The 20,398-nt window shown below is 43.3% G+C and overlaps 1 protein-coding gene across 2 annotated transcripts in view; it reads right to left on the reverse strand.

Moving 5' to 3' along the window:
* HOOK3 (hook microtubule tethering protein 3) overlaps window positions 1-20,398 on the reverse strand; it is an 87,549-nt gene that overhangs the window by 46,271 nt on the left and 20,880 nt on the right. The window contains exons 2-8 of one of the 2 annotated variants that reach the window (XM_088832532.1): window positions 16,975-17,047; window positions 14,384-14,450; window positions 13,990-14,040; window positions 12,034-12,166; window positions 8,573-8,640; window positions 1,626-1,688; window positions 72-155 (exon numbers count right to left, since the gene is read on the reverse strand). In XM_088832532.1, coding sequence (XP_088688658.1) covers window positions 72-155; window positions 1,626-1,688; window positions 8,573-8,640; window positions 12,034-12,082 — 264 coding nt within the window. In that variant the 5' untranslated portion in view covers window positions 12,083-12,166; window positions 13,990-14,040; window positions 14,384-14,450; window positions 16,975-17,047. The remainder of the gene's footprint in view (window positions 1-71; window positions 156-1,625; window positions 1,689-8,572; window positions 8,641-12,033; window positions 12,167-13,989; window positions 14,041-14,383; window positions 14,451-16,974; window positions 17,048-20,398) is intronic. The other variant, XM_055416674.2, reaches the window with a different exon arrangement.

Below are 20,398 nucleotides of genomic sequence, written 5' to 3' on the forward strand. Positions count from 1 at the left end.
CGGGACCCACTGCGTGTGGTGGGACTCAGAGAGCGCGCTTCAGACAGGTGATCCGGGAACAGCCCTCTCACCTGCAGATCCAACTCATGGCATCTTTGAGCAATTTCTTCCTTGGCCGACAAAGCTTCATTTAGTTCTTCTGAAGTTTTCTTCAGCTGGGCAGAAACAAAGAGCTACAGTCAACACTGGAATATGACGAGGCAGCAGCTAATAATCACACCTGTAGAGTACAGAACTCCCTTCTCTTTCTGGGGACGGCAGAAATCAAGAACCCTTCTCCATGAGTCAAAAGACTTTTTTTTTTTCAATGAACAAATCTGGAAATTTATAAATAAACTTCGCATTGTCTGGAAATGATTTAGACCAAATTTCTGTTCTTAAGAAGCCACTTCTAACTTTGAATATCTTTTAGTCCTAAGTTTTGTCTTTTCTGAACTTGGATTTTGGTTCTCTTATACATCTTTTCTTATCTGGGCTACCTGGTTCTTGGCAATGTTTTGATTCTGTAATAACTGAGAAATTTTACTTTGGTAAAATCTATACGTGCTAGAACAGGGGTTCAACTGTTAAAATAAATAGCTAGTGTATTTCAACACAAATGTTCAATCATATTAAACCTCTGTGTTAATTTTGTTTATCAGTTTCAAAATGAAAGGTTTTTATTACCCTGATTTCAGCACAAACGAAACAGTCCCGAACTGGGTCCCATTATTATGATAAAATCTAAGTTAGCAATGTATGAAAACATTAAAGTTAATTGACTTTTTAGAAGAAAAAAATTGATGAAAATAAAACTACATTGGCTTTTCATTTCATGTGATCAAATCTCTGCGTAACGGATACAAAAACAAAAAGTGCATTCAAGGTAACAAGTTGAAACTCAGATGCCACAGAGTAAGGAAAAGACAAATTACAATTTGGGCTAAAATTATAGCATACCCCAAGATTTTCCTGCAAAACATTTGGAAACCATGGGGAAGAAATGAGAGAAGACAAAGAACACAGGATTTCTGTTCACGCTCTGGAACAGATGTCCCGGAGCAGCAGAATCCAGCAACTGACAATGTAAAAAGCGATAATTAAAATCACAAATCAACTTTTCTGTTAAAAACCATAAGAATACATTGCAGAGTTCCTTAAAAAAATACAGTAGCTCCTTAGCGTATTTAAATATCTCCTGACAGAGTGTTCACGTCTTCACAAAGATGAAAGGAAAAAGAAACTTTTTCAATTGAAGAGTAACAGGAAATGAAAGGCAAAGTATCTTCTTGTTATAAATAAATCGCAGGACTAAAGCATGCCATGTTCTAGGACTACATCTGTTTTCTTAAATGTGGCATACAGAAAGGTATCACCAACAGAAAAACCATGACTAGAAAACACAAAATACAGTAAATTAAAGAAGCTAATTTAATAAATTATGTTAGCTACAAATTACAAATTTTATTACAAACCTTTACTATCCATTAGTAAAGTGACTTTAAAAAAAAGTGTAATTCTTGCATTGTCGGTAAAAAATAATGAATTATACCAAAATACTTCATGAGCTGAAACACCCTTTCCATTAACATCTAAAGTTTGCCCTTCAACCTCAGCACAGATAGAAACAATGCAAGACCAGGTACCTGGCGATCAAGGTCAACATAGGCATCATTCCCAGCAGACACAGGAGACTCTTTACTCATCAGCTGAAATCAAGATTTAAATGATTACAACCAGGAGACAAAAATGACATTCGAACTAATACACTCACAACAACAAACATGAACACCTGGCTGCTGGAGAATTATAAAAATTACAACGAAAAACATAAATGTAAAAGGAACATTTTCTTATGCATCGAAGCTTTGTTTTGCAGCAGGATTAGCCTTCACCTAAAATCACGCGTGTGCAACTTCAGGGTGGGGCCAGTCATGAGAATCAAGTGTAACCTATCCTCACCATGAAAAAGAAAACCCTTTGAGTAGAAATGTGGCTAAATATTTTAAAACACTGAGTTCTCAGTACAAAAAAATAGCATCGTTAAGTAACCATTTCTGAAGAATCAATGTGGGTCAGATCAGTGTCAGCCCAAATGAACTGCTGATGCTCAGAGATGACACGTGTGCAAACACAAATCTACCTCAGCCTCTCCCACACCTGTACTGCTCTCAGAGAAGATCCAGGCGGTGTGTGAGGGTGTGGGGAGAAAGGGTAAAATTCTGACTGCGACAAACGTTGGGGGCAGACAAAAAATGTCCCCATTTTCTCCTGTTTCCCGTCTTGTCTTCTGTACAAAGGACAAAAGAGCGGGATGATTAGAAAGGTGGGGACAGCTGATTGAGAGAGCTGGTCCCCTCAGCCTGACCCCACTCTTTGCAGAGCTGCTCTGCTGGCACATTCTCTCCATCAGCGGTTCTCCAAGTGAGGTCCCACACCACCACCACCACCACCATCCTGGGGACTTGGCAGAAATGCACATTCTTGGGTCCCCGGCTCAGATTTACTGAATCAGAGGCTCTGGGGTTAGGGCCCAGGACGCACACTGAAGTTTGAGAACCACTGCTCTCTAATCGTGTCATGAGAAGAGTCAAAGTCCCTTAGCACAACTAGAAAAAAAAACTCAGGAAGTATAAAAGAAAATTGGCTTCATTTTTTTTAATACTTTCATTGTAACAATATTAATAAAATGATGTTCAAAAGAATTTTCTTCCAATCGGGGGAAAAAAAACAACCCAACACAGAGAAGATGAAATTTAGGAAAAAAATACAAAAGTAAATCCATTATTCTGCAATCCAGAAATAACCACTTCTGTAATTCTGAACTATGTAAGAAGCCACCTGTGCCATGGGCCACACACAGCTCAAGTAAGAAAGACAGCTCAGTGATAAGGGCTGTGACAGATCTGATTCAGGGCAGTGGCGGAGGGGGTGGGTAGTGGAAGCAGTTTTCTGCAGTCTTCTCCCCGTCCCCACTGCTACATGTTAGTCTCTGCCCAGCGCAGCAGCACCCCCAGCATCCCACCCCAGACACCGCCTTTGCCGGTCACTCAGACCGGGGGTCTGCCCGCCCCTCCCTCCCGGGCCCTGCGCTTCCGTTCTTCCCTCTGGTTTCCACTCTCACAGCCACTTCCCTCCTCACTCTGCTCAGACTCTCCGGCGAACGTCACTGTTGTGCCGGCCCGGAGTTTACTCTTTTATCATCTCATCTTTGGCAACTGCCTCACTCAAGACGTAGGCTTACACGGTTCAGCATCTGTTTAATCAGTTACCTTCTTTTTCTGGCCTAAGCTTCGTGGTCTGTTATTTGGTTTTAATATAATCAATTCTCTTAACTTAGTACCTTCTCCCAGGGAAAATCTCAATCCAAAACCAACCCAACCACCTTTCTCTTCTGGCTGTCAACCCTGACCACTAAGTACTGAGAGACTCAAGATACTTTTTAAACCACAAAACATGACGTACGGTTTCCAGGGTCAGCTAGGCCTTTCAAGTTGCCCCAAAGTACAGCTACGTTTCCCCATCAGCAGCCTCTTTGTTCTGTTAGAGATTATTCCAAACTGTTTCTGCTTCTCAAACCTCACCAACTCTCCCTGCTCTTTATGACCAGACTTTGCCTCCAGGTAAGAAATTTCTCAGTTTCCTGTAGAACAGGCAGCATTCATGCCCACCCTTCCTCCTTCAATCGGGTTAAAATGCAAGTGCTCTTCTTCCCTGGAGAAGGCCGTGGCAACCCACTCCAGTACTCTTGCCTGGAAAATCCCATGGAAGGAGGAGCCTGGTAGGCTGCAGTCCACGGGTCGCTAAGAGTTGGACACAACTGAGCGACTTCATTTTCACTTTCACACATTGGAGAAGGAAATGGCAACCCACTCCAGTGGTCTTGCCTGGAGAATCCCAGGGACGGGGTAGCCTGGTGGGCTGCTGTCTATGGGGTCGCACAGAGTCGGACACGACTGAAGCGACTTAGCAGCAGCAGCAGCAGCAGCTCTTCTTCCCAGCCAAAGCTGATCCCTCCACTTAACGCTCTCCACCCGTCTCTTCCCAGCTTCTCACAGACCGTGGGCCACTCACCACCCTCCTGTGTTATCTCAACCTCTCTCACTCTCCTGTGGCTTCCTCCTATTATCATTCAAAGAACTGAAGGACTATTATGTATTTGACTATCATTCACATTTCTCCAAAGAAGATACTATAACATAGCCAGGAAACACATGAAGAGATGCTAAACGTCACTAGCCTGGAGGGAAACACAAAGAGGCCACGCCGCGATGAGAAAACACCTCCCATCCTCTCGGACGCGGGACAGTTACAAAGGTCCACCATGGGGGAGAGGAACCAGAATCCGGGGCACTGCTGGGGGAATGGACAACGGGGCCAGCACCTATGGGAAGCACACTGGCACTTCCTCAACAAGTTACACGCAGGGTCACCACGTGGACCAGCAATTCAGTTTCTAAGTATATATTAAAAAAACTATTAAAAACAGGTGTTCAAAAACAAAACACCCATACACACATTCACAGCAGCACCCAAAGATGGAAACAACTCAAGTGTCCACTGACAATGCATAAACACAACATGGTCCACCCACGCCGTGGATTACCATTCAGCCACAAAAAGGAGCTAAATATTAAGACGTGCCACAAAAGAACCTTGAAAACGTCCACGTTTACAGTTACGTGTATTTTAACACAATAGAAAAACAAAAGAAACCACCATCAGCAGCACCTGAATAAAGACCATACAACCATCTTACGAACTCCTTCTTCAACTCCACAGGTCTGTGCAGCCCCCAGGCCCTCCTCCAAGGCCTGATCAGCCTCCAGGCCTACCCACTAAAGCTCTGGCAGCACTCAGTCTGCCCACGCTCAGCCCGACCCCATAACCCAGTTCAGCTCCCATCCTTCCTCAGTGGGCAATTACTAAGGTCGCACCTGCTCTCCTTTTTCTGGCTGTGTTTTCCTCCAATCCATCCTCATTGCCTAGAGCTTCTCAGATACAGACTTCACTCTATTTTCTCCCTGAAAACTCACTGGTTTCCAAAATTCCAACTGATTTTAGGGCCCCTGCCTCACTTCTGGCCCCCGCCACCTCCCACGTCTGCTGAGCGAAAGCAAACTCTCTAGAAGGTTAACAGTCTCCGGATGGCTGGAGGCTTTGCCTTCTGCATTCTATTTTTCTATAATAAAAGGTACTGGATCCTGAGCCAGGTTTGCATCTCCTGTGTCCCTACCTGCCACCCGCCACCCCAGGACTGCAGCTTGTCTCCTCCCCCAGGGCTCAGCTGAGATGCCACGTTCTCTAGTAAGCCCTCCTCACGGTCCCCATATGGAGTGACTTTTCCCCATGATGGTGATTTTCACTCTGAACAGTCTGGAGGTGTCTGAACTCCTTGTCTGGCCAGCTCTTCCTTTAGACTCGCGCTCTGTGTGACAAGAGACCACATCTACCTTTTCCACAGCTGTGTCCATCGGCAGATTTCTACTGTTCTTGCTGCATTCTAGACACCCAATGGGTCTCTGCTAAGTGAACAAAATGGGTACGCGCAGAATAGACACATCATCTGAATATCCTCCTGTACATACCTTTTCATACACTGCTTTGTTCACTTGACATTTTAAAGGTCTTCCCTTTGTCGGAAGATATCTTTTTTTGATGACAAATTTTTATCAGCTACATAATAAACCATGGAGTGGAGGTGCTATAATGTCACCTTCTTGCCAATGGAAACACACTATTTTCACATTTTTGTGAATATAAAATAGGCTGATAAAGTTGTGCCCAATCATGGCCTGAATTTCTACATAATTCCTTGGGATAAGATTCACAGAATGAAAATCACTCAGTTACAGATTTCAGTGAAAAAGAAAAACCCAATTAAAGATACCTTTCATTATAGAAAAATTTGAGAATGCAGACTAGAAAACATCCAACCGTGTGGAGACAGTTAACATTTTTGAAAGCTTGTTCTCACACATCTTACTTTATATTGTTTAACAAAAACGGGATTATACTGCTTGCGGGTTCTGTATCCTACCTTTTTAAACCTAATATGTTACAAACTTGGCCCACGCCATTACTTTTCAAAAAATATGCTTCAGGGCGTACATAAAATGCCAACATATGGTTGAATCATACTTCATTTGTCTGTCCCCCTATTGCTGGGCAGTGAGGTTATTTCCCGTGTTTCAGTACTAGAAGGTAAGGCTGAATAAACAGACCAGCGGTGGCACAGCACAGCCTCACGGCGTGGGCTCTGCGTTACCCGAGTTCTAACTCTGCCACTGCTCCTGCTGTGAACCTGAGCCGGCTGCTCACACGGTCGAGGCCTCCGTCTCCTCTATTCTGAAATGAGGACAGTGACAGTACATACTACAAAGCAGGAGACGTAACCTTACAAAAAGGTTTTAAATTGTGGTAAAATATCTGTAACACAAGAGCTGTCATTCTAATGACTGTTACGCGCACACTTCAGCAGCATTAATCGCAGCTGCAGTGGCTGTTGAGTGAGAATTAACAGAGGTGACGTGTTTGCAGGTGTGGATACACGCTTGCTATTACTATTACCGCTGTCTATCTTTGTACTTCGGACTTCCTCAGGATAAATCCCTAACAGTGGAACTACAGGATCAACCACAGAAGGCAGGACAGTTAGCAGCCCCCTTATTATTTCTTCCTGTTTTTGCTTAGTAACAGAACCCTCACGTTCTGGCTGGGTCCCTGATCACCTGGAATAAAGAACACATTCTCCAGCTTCCCCAAGTGCCAACGCGAGAAACAGCTGGATAACAAGTGTGAGAATTCCTAGACATTTTCTAAGAGGAAGTGGAGAACCTATCTTTGGCACTGCCCGCTCGCCAGGATGTGATGTGACGACTGGAGCACAAGCTGCCATGGCAGACCACAGGGCTGGAATCACGTGTTAGGGGTGGCAAACAACGAGCTGCACAGAGCTGGGCTCCCGACGCCGATAGAGCCAACCCCAGACCACTTAAGGGCAATTCAGACTCACATCTCGCTGTGGTTCTCTGCGTTACCTGAACACTCACAACCCTACGTCTTACCCTCCTACCCTGATCAGTGCTAGACCGCCAGACCGATCCTCTGTTAAAAGCTTTGCTTCGCAGTAAGGTCCTGTGTAATAAAGGACACTCTGGCTGACCTCTGTCCCCACGGACTAGAGGGAAGGTTGGGGCTTTGAGCCACTTGGTATCAGCCTGACTTCTGGGGAGGAGGGTGGCGGGGGTGCTGGAAATTGCGTTCAACCTTGTGGCCAACGAGCCAGTCATTCATACTTATGAAACGAAGCCCCACCAAAACTCTGGACCCAAGAGTGCAGGTGAACTTCCCTGGCTGGCAGCAGCACTCTGCGCACTGTCACACTTTAATGCGCCAGAGGGGACACCCCTTGACTCCACGGGGAGGGGACAACAGAGACTGAGTTGAGGACAGGCCCAGACTCCACCGTCGGGTCATCACTGAGCCCTGCAAGCCATTCCAGCAAAGGATCTGAGGGTGAGGGGGAGCCTCTGCACTCACAGTCGGTTGGACTGAACAGAAGACACCTAATGTGCATTTGCCATTTTTCATGGTTGTCTGCTGCATTCTTTCCTGTTACTCACTGACATTCTACAGTTCCTTTAAAGGTTTCTCCCATTACTTTTATGATTAAAAAACTTTCCCCTCCTAAGAGCCACCAGTTATTAATCTATATTCCATTTTCAATACTGCAGTTCCATGTTTAATATCTGGTGGAGTTAAGGACATGCGGCCCCAAAATATGGCACCGTGGCCTGTTGACTATTTCAAGCTGAAGGAATTGAGAAAGAGTGGGGACAGGAAAGATTTCCTGATCTTCCTCGGAAGCAGGTCTTAAGCCCCTCTCGGGAGAGGTGCCCTCCCGACCAGAGGAGAGGAGTATCCATGCCTCCAGGGCCACAGGGATGCGAGAGGAACCTGAACACCAGGACCTGTTGTGCCCTTTTCCCCGCCCTGCCACATTTCCCCACAGGACTCTCCACTCTTCAGCTCCACGCAGGCTGAAACGCTTCTTCACACAAAGCTTTCTGTGTTGTGTACAGTTTATATTAAATACGTTTGAAAGCTTCTCTGCTGTTAATCTGTTTGTGTTGTGGCTGTGTTTTAGAGGCCCCAGCAGACAACTTGGAAGGGTAGAGGAAAAAACTATTTTTCCTCTCCTACAGTTGCAAATAAATATTCATCTAAAAATTGTTTTGAGTCTGGCAGTTGAAGTTTGATTTTCTTCCAAACAAGAGACCCATACTTAGATGTGAGGCAGTCTGCAGGTTCAAACAGATACTACTTAAAATGGTTTTAAGAATCAGTCAGTCTACTATTCCTAATTCATCAGTGTATTAAAAAAAATTAAGAATAGTTACCAAATAGCTACACCTGCAAGAGGAATGTTTACCGTTTAAAATAAAAATGAGATAAGCCATAGCCTAAGTATAAAGAAAAGATTCTCAGAAACTAAGGAGGAGAATCTCACTTAAAATTTCTAACTCAGATGCTCAAACTCAGGTTTGCTCCTTTAATTCCTCATGAACTGTAAGCACAAAGGTCCACGTACCTCCTGGATGGCTGTCATGACAACATGCTGGACAGACTCCTCCATCACCATGATGGCTTGGATGTACTCTGAAAGCAAGAACAACCTGGAATGTCAGTGTTCAAGAGACAGACAACCAAGGGAGCAAAGGCTGAGACTTCATCAATTCTGGTAAAAGCTTCCCGTGTTTTGATTCTTCCTCAGAATTTCTCGTATGTGGTTAAATACATGTGTTGGAGGTAAGGTGAAAGCTGAAAATCGGCACTTTCCTGAAACTGACTCTCCTCTTCCCCATAAAGTTGAGGCTACAGCTCAAAGTCCCCGGAACAGAGGATTTCAGAAATGTAAAGCAATGAAATGGTAAAGCCTAAGGCCAAGAAGGAAAGGACTCTGTATTCTGTTCCTAAAATTTAAACATCTTTCACATTGTTCTGTGTTACATGTTATAAAACTCTGATGTCTATGTTTTATTCTTATGTGACATGAAAGTATTGAATCGTATAATTTCTTGTTGTTGTTCAGTTGCTAAGTCGTGTCCAACTCTTTGTGACCCTATGGATTGCAGCATGCCAGGCTTCCCTGTCCCTTCACTATTCCCTGGAGTTTGCTCAGAAGCGTGTCCATTGAGTCGGTGATGTTATCTAACCATCTCATAATGGTAATTTTTACTGTTAACATTTTCTACAATTAAAAAAACAACTTAGGGAATCTGAGCGCTGCTTAGAGCAAAGAATTAAGATGGTTTTAAGATAGAGACTGATATCATAGTTTAAAAATACCATGTAACCCTGGGCTTTAAAGTAATGACCCACACCTTTAATAAGTGAAAGCACCAATTTCATCAATCTTGTCCTCACCACTGCCAAAAAGGAGAAGAATCCCTTGGTTGTTAGTAGTGACACAGTTGAAAAAAAAATAATTTGTCTTGTAAAAAAGGCCTGGAAGTAGTTTTATTTTCAGATCCAATAATAGAGGAAAAAGTGAGAGTGAAGCATAAAACCCAACAGGCCAGCTGGATTTCAACAAATATGGAAAATGTATTTCAATAAGAGATGTTTCAAAAATTAAAGTCATTCGGAAATCTTAGCCTTAAATCTGTTCCTCTCCACTCTATATCCATAAAAACACCAAAAAACTGTCTCAGCATTCTAATATGAGATAAAGGGAGTCCGACTGTGCAGTTGTGATAGTGATCTTTTGGCAAGAGACTCCTGGATCTTTAATGCCAAACTATAATCCTTTGCTTGACAGGTAACTTGTTTTTTTTTTTTTTTAAAAAAAATGTGACCGCATTATTAAATCATGACATTCTAGTTGTTAATGCCAAAGTTTCCAGTTAAACAAAACACGTTTTTAAGGAAGTACTGCCCTAAGGATACTTGTACCCCATCAAATGTGTGGTGATGCACAGATGTACACACACATTACACGCGTAAACCAAAGGCAGCGTGAGAAGCAGGAATCGTGGACGTCGTAACTTAGTCACTCTCTCTGGTTAAGAACGAAATTCCTTTAGCCTGAGCTCAAGGTTTTGCTCATTTGCTTTGTTGCGAGGTGCAGTCTACGAGCGTTCGGAACAAGGCACAGAATTTCCCGGCTACCAGGCCGCTGGCGCGGCTGGGAGCAGAACGAAGGGCTGAGACTGTGGTGCGGCCCGGGCCTGGCCGGGGCTGGGGGAACGGCCGACAGCCCCGGGGGCGAGCGCAGGGGGCGGGCAGGGGTTAGTCAGGTGTGAGAGGGGAAGCGTTAGTTAAGAAGCGGTGTTGCCACGTCAAGGCCCTTCCCCGCGAACACCGTAAAATGCTGGATGACATAAAACGACGTGAGAACCAGGTGAGTGCACGCTTTTTGAAAAGTTAAAAAAAAAATTTAAATCTTAAAAATCCAAGCATGGACGACTGCTGGGCGCGGACTCAGGAGCAGTGGAGGATGAGGCGGGCTGTATCAGAGAGCTTGTCCTTAAAAGTGAGCGTCTAGGTCCAGAACTTAGAGCACAGTTTAGCACAGAGAGTACCAAGTTCTCGTGTGGTCGAGACACAGGGTTTCATCCTCACTGGCCTCTCACGAGCAAGAGATCTGGGGCGAACAATACTTATATGAGTCCCGGTGTCCCTGACTACAAAAAGTGTTCTTCGCTGGGTTACCAGGCAGAAGGCAGACATTCAGTTAAGTAGTATTATTAGTGTGTTTTTACTACTAATCTTTGATTTTTCAAATCCACCACCGTGTATTTGCCCTGGTTTGAGAAGGCAGGTAGCCAAGATAAATGGACGCTGAACCAACGCTCTGAGTAGTTGCTCTTCACGCTAGGAACTGAAAAACATCCTCTGAACAGAAAGCACGTGTTTCTGACGCGCTTTATGGATTACAGAGCAAACACACACAGACGGTTTCACTGACTCCTTGCGACAATTGGGTTTCACGCCCTCACTTTGGCCACAAGGAAACAGGCCGAGCACCGAATTTCAGGACAGGAGGTAGACGGCAGAGCCCCCTGGTCAGCCTCACACCTTGTGTCATACGTGCCCTGTGACAGGGAACACTCAGCAACCCAGAGATTCACGGCATTTGATGCAAGCTCTCGGCTGTGCTCCTGAGGACAGAGCATGCCCTCTGGACAGTGGGGTGTTAAAATCCTGTTCAGAGTGTTCACTGATCACATAATTTTCAGGGAAAAACTCAATCTAGGTGTTACATAGAACACATGGTCTGTGTGAGAAGCTCAATGAATGTTATGATTGCTTTCCCACAGGACTACAGCTATAGGTAACATTCTCATCTTTTCCTATTTGGACCCTATAACCAGCCACTCTTAATGGCTACACACTTCCAAGAGCTGAGAATCTCTCCTAACAGACTAAACATGTAAGAAATTCTTATCTGAATTCAATGAACTATGCTAAATAATTTTCACCTGCCTTTTAAAATCAAAGCACCTACTTAGAAATGCCCATCCCACTCAACTTCAAGTTCTACGAGGGCAGGTACTAGGTCAACTGTCTGACACTGTCCCAAACCCGAGCGTGATGCGTGAATTCAGTTGTGTTTATGAATTAAATCCTTCAATCTAAAATATCTAATTTTAGGCAAATTATATATCTTGCCATCTGAAATATCAAATTTTAAGTTCCCATAGCTGAACTGATCATAGGTATTAATTACTATTAATCAGTAATTAATTTGGCTGGACCTTGTCCAATTAACAGTAAATTTCATCAGATTTGGTGTAGTTAAAAATAATCTACTCGAAGAATTAGGTAGCCTTGCAGAAACGGGAAGGACATCAGTGCAACCAAATTTGTTCTAACCTGTAAAACTCTTTTTAAGCTTGAAAATAGATTACTGGCAAAATCGTAGAAAAGGGCATTCTTCATGAGTGACCTTAAGACGTCCTTGTTTGAACATGTGATCTGTATACACGTATGATACGAACTACTTTCCTCGGTTATTTTACATGCACGCGCTAACTTCAAATATGTTACCTTGCTTCTGTTCGCAGTTCACAGCACAGCCTAAAATGAGCTGAAGCATCCTTCCCAGCTCTGCAGCGTCGGAGTGCTCCGCGATCAGGTTCACATCGGGAAGGGTAAAGTCATTGATCTGCTGCCCTAGAATCTGGCCAGAGAGAAACACTTAAGAGCTGCGGTGACATCTACATGGCCAAATAAAACATCTGATGAGAGAGGAGTCGTCAGCACTGGAAACTCCCTGCTCAGAGCAGAGCTGTCTGGTCGACCTCACTCCCAATTCCTAGTTCTACCTCCCAAGCGTAAGTTATAACCCTCCTGAGTCACGGCAACTTAGTCTCTAATCGCGTATGTGGTGTGGACTCTGAGCAAAGAAACAGCACTACTGAGCCCTCCACCTCCCCCAGGAGGACTGGCTGTGCACTCTCTAGAGTACAGCCCAGGAGGTTCTGAAACCCGGGGGCACCGGAAAGAGCAAAAATTGAGTGCAGATTCACGCCCGCAGCAGCAGGATTCGCCTGGTCACTTTCACTCCATGTGACTCCAAAATGCTAATAACAAGACGCCCATATCAGGAAAGAGAAGGGAGACCGGCCCCAAATGAAGTATCTGAGGACAACTGGGTAGGTTTCTGTCTGATGATGGTACCGTGAAGAAGACCCTAAAAGCACGGAAGCAAGACCAATGTGGTTGCAGTATGGGAGCCGAGCAAAGAGCTGTGAAAGAGAGAAGCGGGGGTCACACAGCATCCGGTGGCTCCTGGTGAGAAGTAAGGATTTGATTTTTAACACAACAGGGAAACTAAGGAGGATGACGTGGAGGATGACAGTGACGGAATCGAATTTCCATTAAAAAAAAAAAAGCAAGTAGCTTGAGAGTGGAGAACAGACTGCAGACGGGCAAGAGTGAGGCCAGGGCCGCCAGCAGGGCTACACTAGCGACCCGAGCGGAAGCTGATGACGGCCTGGTGTGGGGCGCTGGCACCGGAGACGGAGAAAACGGTATTCTGGAGAGTTAACCAGCAGGTCTTGCTGAGGGTATCAGAAGGAGGACTGGAGGACGATTTGCAGGGGCTGGGCTTGAACAGCAGGGTGGATGGCAGGGTCACGGGCTGAGATGTTGAGGACAGATAACCTAAGCACAGATGTAGGTTTAAATGCAAGTCAGTTTGTGGAGAAAAACATTAAGGAAATAACAGGTGTTTCCAGGCTGTGGTGTGTTCATTTGCTATCTGTGATCACGAAACTTACAGAAAAACTAGTTCCACTGCCTGATTCTTTTCCCCATCGATGTCCTGACCATCCTGATACAGACTCAGTGGATAAACTGAGTTAATCTTAGGATGGGAGTCTGCCAAGGAATAAGACGGAAGCAGGGAAGGGACTTGTGAGTAATTTTGCACCTTCATGAGTAAGGAAAGATAGGAGAGAGTTAACAGACAGCAGAAAGGAAAGCTTACATAACTGAGTAACCTCTCACAAACTATCCATATTACAGTGAAAAAGATTATTTATCTAAAAATCACTTAAAAGCTGGTTTCCTGAACCAACATCATAGAGACTATACAATGGAAAATAAAGTTGATTATTAATTCTGAGTTGATTTTTCCTTTACTTGAAACTATTTTCAAGTACTGTAAAATTAAACTATCCTGGTGTTCATTGGAAGGACTGATGCTAAAGCTGAAACTCCAATACTTTGGCCACCTCATGCGACAAGTTGACTCACTGGAAAAGACTCTGATGCTGGGAAGGATTGGGGGTGGGAGGAGACGGGGACGACAGAGAATGAGATGGCTGGATGGCATCACCGACTCGATGGACATGAGTTTGAGTGAACTCCGGGAGTTGGTGATGGACAGGGAGGCCTGGCGTGCTGTGATTCATGGGATTGCAGAGAGTTGGACACGACTGAGCAACTGAACTGAACTGATAGTAATACTTCCAAGGAAAATGAAAAAAATCTCCTCACCTCATGATTGTAATCCAGGATTCCTTTCAAAATTTTCTTTAAGTTGCTTATCTGTTTAAAGAGAGAAAAGACAACTGGATAAAAAGCCAACCACAGGTGAAAACATACTTTAAGCTGAAAAATTTCTGAATCAACCAATCATTCTTGTTAATCATAAAGTAAACATAAAAAATAAAATTCAACAGTACATTTGAATCACCATCATAAAAAAGGACTCTGAATGGTTTATTTGATCTAAGAGATTTATAAAGCAAATTAAGCTTCCAATTACTAAATTAAATTTTTAATGTTCTGACTACATTGACAGAATCAGAAGGTAATTGCAGAAGACTTAACAGCAGGATCAAAGTATGTAGATTTTCAGGAGGGAAAGAAAAAAATTTGGCATCCTTACGGAAGACTTGCGTTCAGTGCCGTTATCCCCAGAAAAGCAGAGTTACATCTTACCCAGAGGTTAAGTTCTAAAGTTAGAGAATTAAGCAAAAATTATAGTCAAAATTATCCTCGGAACTCTTGCAAAGCAACCTATGAAACAGGTTGTCACCTATGAAAGAATGTCTCTAAGCTCCTCCATGGTCAGAAAGAGTGTGTTCATTCAGCTGAGACCAAGGAAGTACTTAGGAGCCATTAGGTTAAAAAAAAAAAATACGACTATATCTTTGAAGGTTTATACAATGCTCAGGATTGCAAGACAACAGTGCAATAAGGAGCGTCTCAGTAACGAGACAGGCTGAGGGGCTGACGCCCACTCCGCTGTGGAGCGCGGGCTCCTGGTTAGGGCGCCTGGGTGAAACCGCAGGACGGTCACCTGCACTACGTACTGCACTCTTGAATTTTCCCCTCGTTTTTTGGGTCCAACTCATACGGCTGGATCTATGTCAGGATGCACACACGGCAGGATCCCTCTGATCATCCACCTGGCTGTCCCCTGGTGCATGATCCTAGTAAAAGACACTCTAGGGCAGAGGGCAGGAGCAGCGGTAGCCATCAAAGAAACGATTCCACAGCAGTGGGGTTCAGGTTCATCGAAGCCATACTTAGTTTTAAGGGAAGACAATAAACTGAAAACATTATCCTTAAAAAACAAAAATAAAACTCATAAATAAAACTAACATGTTCGCATCCCTAAGAAAATTTGGAGTCATGGGAAATATATACTTTCTTTGGTTCTACGCTGTTCATTTATCTTTTAACATTTTAACTTAGAAAAAGTTTTGAAGATCAATGTATTCGTTTAAAATGGTAGTTTATTCTCCACTGGAAAAACTACAAATCTTATTATTCATTCATCAACGGTATCTTAAAATCAATGGCATCTTAAAGTTGAAGAAATACAGCTGAAGAATTAGAACACAGGATATGATACAGAGAACAGGAATGCAAATCACAACGGTGACTTTCAGTTCTGAACATGAAGAACACGATAAACATTCCCCCTGCTCTGGGGGAAGGGTGCCCTGCCACCCTCCTGACACTGATGACCATGTGTGTCTGTGTACAAACCGTGTACACAGGAGTGGGGTATGCGGCTCCTTCAGTAGCAAACATGAGCTGATGAGCAGCCTAATTCTATAACACTAAAGAGCTACCTCTTTAACTGCCTATTCCTGAAAGGCTATTTTAAAATTAAAACAGTGCCATTAAATAGCACCCATTAACTTGAGTTTAGTGAAAAAGAGGAATTAGATTCTGTCAGACCCAATGTCTAGTCAATGAATAAATATTTTCCTCAAACACGTGCTTTATGGAAATATAAAAACACACCAAACTTGGCCCATTGTAAGTCCAGGGATTTCACAAGCGCACTCGTCTGCATGAGTCATTACTAAGCAGTATCAAGGGCTTCCCTGGTGGCTCAGGGGTAAGGAACCCGCAGGAGATGCAGGTTCGATCTCTGGGTCGGGAAGGTCCCCTGGAGCAGGGCACGGCAACCCACTCCAGTATTCTTGCCTGGAGAATCCCATGGACAGAGGAGCCTGGTCGGGCAGTCCATGGGGCTGCAGAGAGTCAGACACAACTTCTAGCGAGTAAATAACAAACAACAACAAGCTGTATCAAAAATAAATGATTCGAGAGTTCTCCACACTGCCGGTTATGACCACAGAATGATTTCGTGTACAAGATTACAGAGGTGGAGAGGGAGCGGCAGTGGCCGAGGGCCCGGGTGACGCGGGTGGCGTGTGCAGATGTGGGGACAAGCACATGGATGGAGCCAGGCAGGGCCGCACACACTGCGCAGTACACCCACATCAGTCCTCAGGTTTGACGGAAACCGGGGGATCGGTACGTGGAAATCCTCTGTACGTTTTTTCCCCCAACCCATTATGAGTCTATAATCATTTCAAGACAGAAAGGGAAAAAAAATAATTTACAGATGGGCTTCGATCTGTATTTTAAAAAATAAAGTAAAAACATTCCTGCACACAGCAAGGTTAGAAACTTATCTGACTACACGTGCACATACACTTAGGCGGGTGGGAGGCTTCAGTGTGAACTGCATTTCTCACTGTGGGTTTCGGTCAAAGATGCTTGAGAAGTACTGAAAACTAAGGTTATTACGATGGAAATAAAAATAATTCATTCTCTGAGTGCTGTGGACACAGGTAATAATGATCACTATTTCCTCATCTTTAGTAACAACACTAGCAACTAACATGACTGTCCTAAGTACATTACCTGCGCTAACTCATTTATTTCCGTGGGGTAGATCCTGTCACAACCCTCATTTTACAAATGGGAAACGCCGGCTCTGAGGGGCTGAAGACTTGGCCGGGGTTGTGCGCACTGGGCTGTGGACACAAGCAGCCTGGCTCTGGAACCTGAGCCCTCGATCACTATACTTCACTAGACAGCATTTTGGTGAGCAGTTTCAGGTTACCCCCATCTTTAGTTCTAGATTATTCACCAAACGCTATTTCAGACGCATCAGACCAAAAGTCAACAAGTGTCACAGTCACCCAAGCAAAAGACATAAAAATAAAATACCTTTAGCCTCCAGTTATCTCCTACTTCAGTTTTGATTCTGTTTAACCAATTTTCATCAAAATACGCAGGATCTCTGCAAGTAAGAAAAAGCTAGCATATTAAGATCATGTAGCTCTCAAGCTAAAATAAATCACACACACACACACACACACAATTGAAACTCATCTTGCATCATCACTTAATTGCTACGTAAAAATGTATTTGAGACATATAAGTCACAAAATAACTCAATACATGAGACTGAATGCAATTACAGTAAGTTTCTCTAAAACCAACCGTTATCAGCTCGTTAAAAACATTTTTTAATCAAAAACAAGCTAAAAGGTGAAAAGTGATAACATAAAGTTAAATATATTTTTAAAATTATAAAAAAAAAAAATTATACACTCATCTGGAATTAGTAGATACCACACTAATATCTAAAAGCAGTCAAAGTCAATAACAATTGTTTTAGAAAGGCCAAAGAAATATATTAGGAAGAAGGTTAAAATAAGTTATTCAGTTAATACTTCAATGCCTTTCATCCCCTACTACATTGAAGGTCACCAACAATGTTACTAAAATTTCAATGTGTTTAAATAATATAAACAGAGACCTGTTTATGTAACAGTAGGCATCAGACAAAGTTGGATACTGTTTCTGTTTGCAGAAGCCCTAAATCTAAGATAGCACTGAGATTCAGTGTGGACAAATAAACTGAAACAAGGCTATAACCTGAATATACTTCTGCTTATTTTTCTTAGGAAAACCTCCAAAACTTCTATAAATACTAGAAAGAAAGGAAGAAAAAAAAGGCTTTTAGCCTGGCATGATATTCACCTTGAAGTTCTTGACACAGACGCTCTAAGAAATGAAACTGTATTTGTTCAAGAACACAGGGTGAACGCTCCAGCAAGTGCTGAGTTGAAAGATCTACTCACAACATAAGTGTCTCCATTCACCCAAAAAATGTAACAGCAACCAGAAAAACATGTTAGGACGAAACCTACAGTCTCAACTTAAACTGTCAAACTGATATGCACAATCAGTACTAAATTTCAAGTCATCTTTAAATGAAATAACATGCTATCTAGAATTTCAAATTTTTATTATTAAAAAAGAAAGATGTACTTATTTAGGCATATGTATTTATGAAAAAAGTTACGAATAAGTTATCTCCATAGAAATCTACTATGATTATTTTTGAAGCCTATGCCAAAGTTAACATATTCACTTTATTGTCTGTTTAATTTTTTTAATTGAGGTATGATTCACTGACCATACAACTCACCTGTTTGAAGTGGATTTTGGTATATTCACATCACCACAATCTAATTTTAGAACTTCTCCATCATCCCCAAAGAAAACCTATTTATTTAGCCATAACCCCTATTTCTCTCTTTGGCCCCTAGGAATTACTAATCTTCTTTTTACCTTCATGAGTTTGCTGTTTTGGACGTTTCATGAAATGACGCATTGTGTGGTTTTCTGAGTCTGCTTTCCTTCATTCAGCATGTTTTTAAAAGTTCACCCATGTTGCAGCGTGTCAGCCCTTCTTTCCTTTCTAAGGGTCAATGACATTCCATTTACGGACACACCATCCTTTGTTTATCTATTCATCAGCTGACCCACATGCTTCATGTGGGTACGTGCCTAGGAACGGAATTGCTGGGTCCCCTCACAACTCTGTTTAACACGTGAAAGATGACTAAACTGTTCCCCAAAGCAGCTGCACCACTTCACAATCTCACGAGCAGCACGCTTCAGCTCCATTTTTCCCAGTCTTGCTATTTGCTGCTATCCCTCTGTTTAGTTAACGCCTGTCAGGATGGACGTGAAGAACTGTCTCACTGTGGTTGTGATCTGCATCGTCTTAATAACTAATAATGTGGAGCATCTTTTCATGTGTTTATTGGACATCTGTATATCCTCTTTGGACAAGTCTATTCAGAGTCATTCCAATTTAACAATTGGGTTTGTTTTTTTTTTTTTGAGTTGTTAGTTTTTGGTTTTGCTTTTTTTTTCCGGTATTCAGGATAAAAGCCCCTTATCAGACATAAGATGTGTAAATACTTTCTCGCATTCTGTGAGTTATCTTTTTACAACTTCTTGATGGCACAATTTGTGGCACAATTGTTTTTAACCTTGATATCAAGTTCAGTTTCATCTGTGTCTGCTTTGTGTATTGTAACTAAGAAGCTTTTGCCTAATTCAAGGTCAGGACTTACTCCTCTGTAGTCTTCTATGATTTTCAACAGCTTCAGTTCTAAATGTAGGTGTTTTCTTGGTAGGTTATGACCCATGTGCATAGTGTAAGTAAACGGTCTAACTTCTCTCTTCTGTATGTAGATATTCACACCCAACTATTTTTGTCTCAAGCTTAATGTAGCTTCTTTAGTCGAAACTAATTTGAATAAAACTGCAAAAAGAAGGAACTTGCAGAAGACCGCTGAGGTACGTCATGGTACAGAAAGGCAGCAGGGCCTCCTCAAGAACTAGACCAAGGCTTTTAAAACACAGGCTGGGGAGAGACGCCCGGCTCCCGGGGGCGCAGACGCGAGAGACGCCCGGCTCCCGGCGGCGCAGACGCGAGAGACGCCCGGCTCCTGGCGCAACCGACCACGTGCAGAATCGTGGCTGAGAGGAGCTGCCCCGCACCCAGGGTTAGGGCGGTGGCCGAGAGGAGCTGTACCACGTCCAGGAGGCGGTGGCTGCTTGGGCACCGGAGGGCCGAGAGGAGCTGATCCACATTCAAAGCAGGAGGGGCGGCCTTGAGGAGATACCCCTCGTCCAAGGTAAGGTACAGCGGCTGCGCCTTGCTGGAGCAGCTGGGAAGAGGTACTCCACGATCAAGTGGAATATAAGAATCCAGTGTTCTGGGGAGGAAGGAACAAGATGGCGGAGGGATAAGACGGCGAGACCACCTTCTTCCCCACAAATTCATCAAAAGAACATTTGAACGCGGAGTAAAGTCCACAAAACAACTTCTGAATATTGGCAGAGGACATCAGGCTCCCAGAAAAGCAGCCATTGTCTTCTAAAGGAAAGAGAAGTAATCAAGCTCCACCCACCAGAACACTGACACATGCCTCCCTAACCAGGGAACCCGGACAAGTCACCTGTCCAACCCCACACACAGCGAAGAAACTACATAATAAAGAGACCTCCACAAACTGCAAGAAGAGGGAAAGGCCACCCCAAGCAAAGCAATATAAGCAAGATGAAGAGGCAGAGAAATACCCAGCAAGTAAAGGAACAAGATAATTGCCCACCAACACAAACAAAAGAAGAAGATATAGGGAATCTACCTGATAAAGAATTTCAAATTTTGATGGTGAAAATGATTCAAAATCTTGAAAGCAAAATGGAGTTACAGATAAATAACCTGGAGAAAAGGATTGAGAAGATGGAAGAAAGATTTAATAAGGACTTAGAAGAAATAAAA

The sequence above is a fragment of the Moschus berezovskii genome, chromosome 26 (assembly GCF_049115385.1).
Source record: "Moschus berezovskii isolate FMDL1 chromosome 26, NW_MosBer_1.0, whole genome shotgun sequence".
In the NCBI taxonomy this organism is placed as follows: domain Eukaryota; kingdom Metazoa; phylum Chordata; class Mammalia; order Artiodactyla; family Moschidae; genus Moschus; species Moschus berezovskii.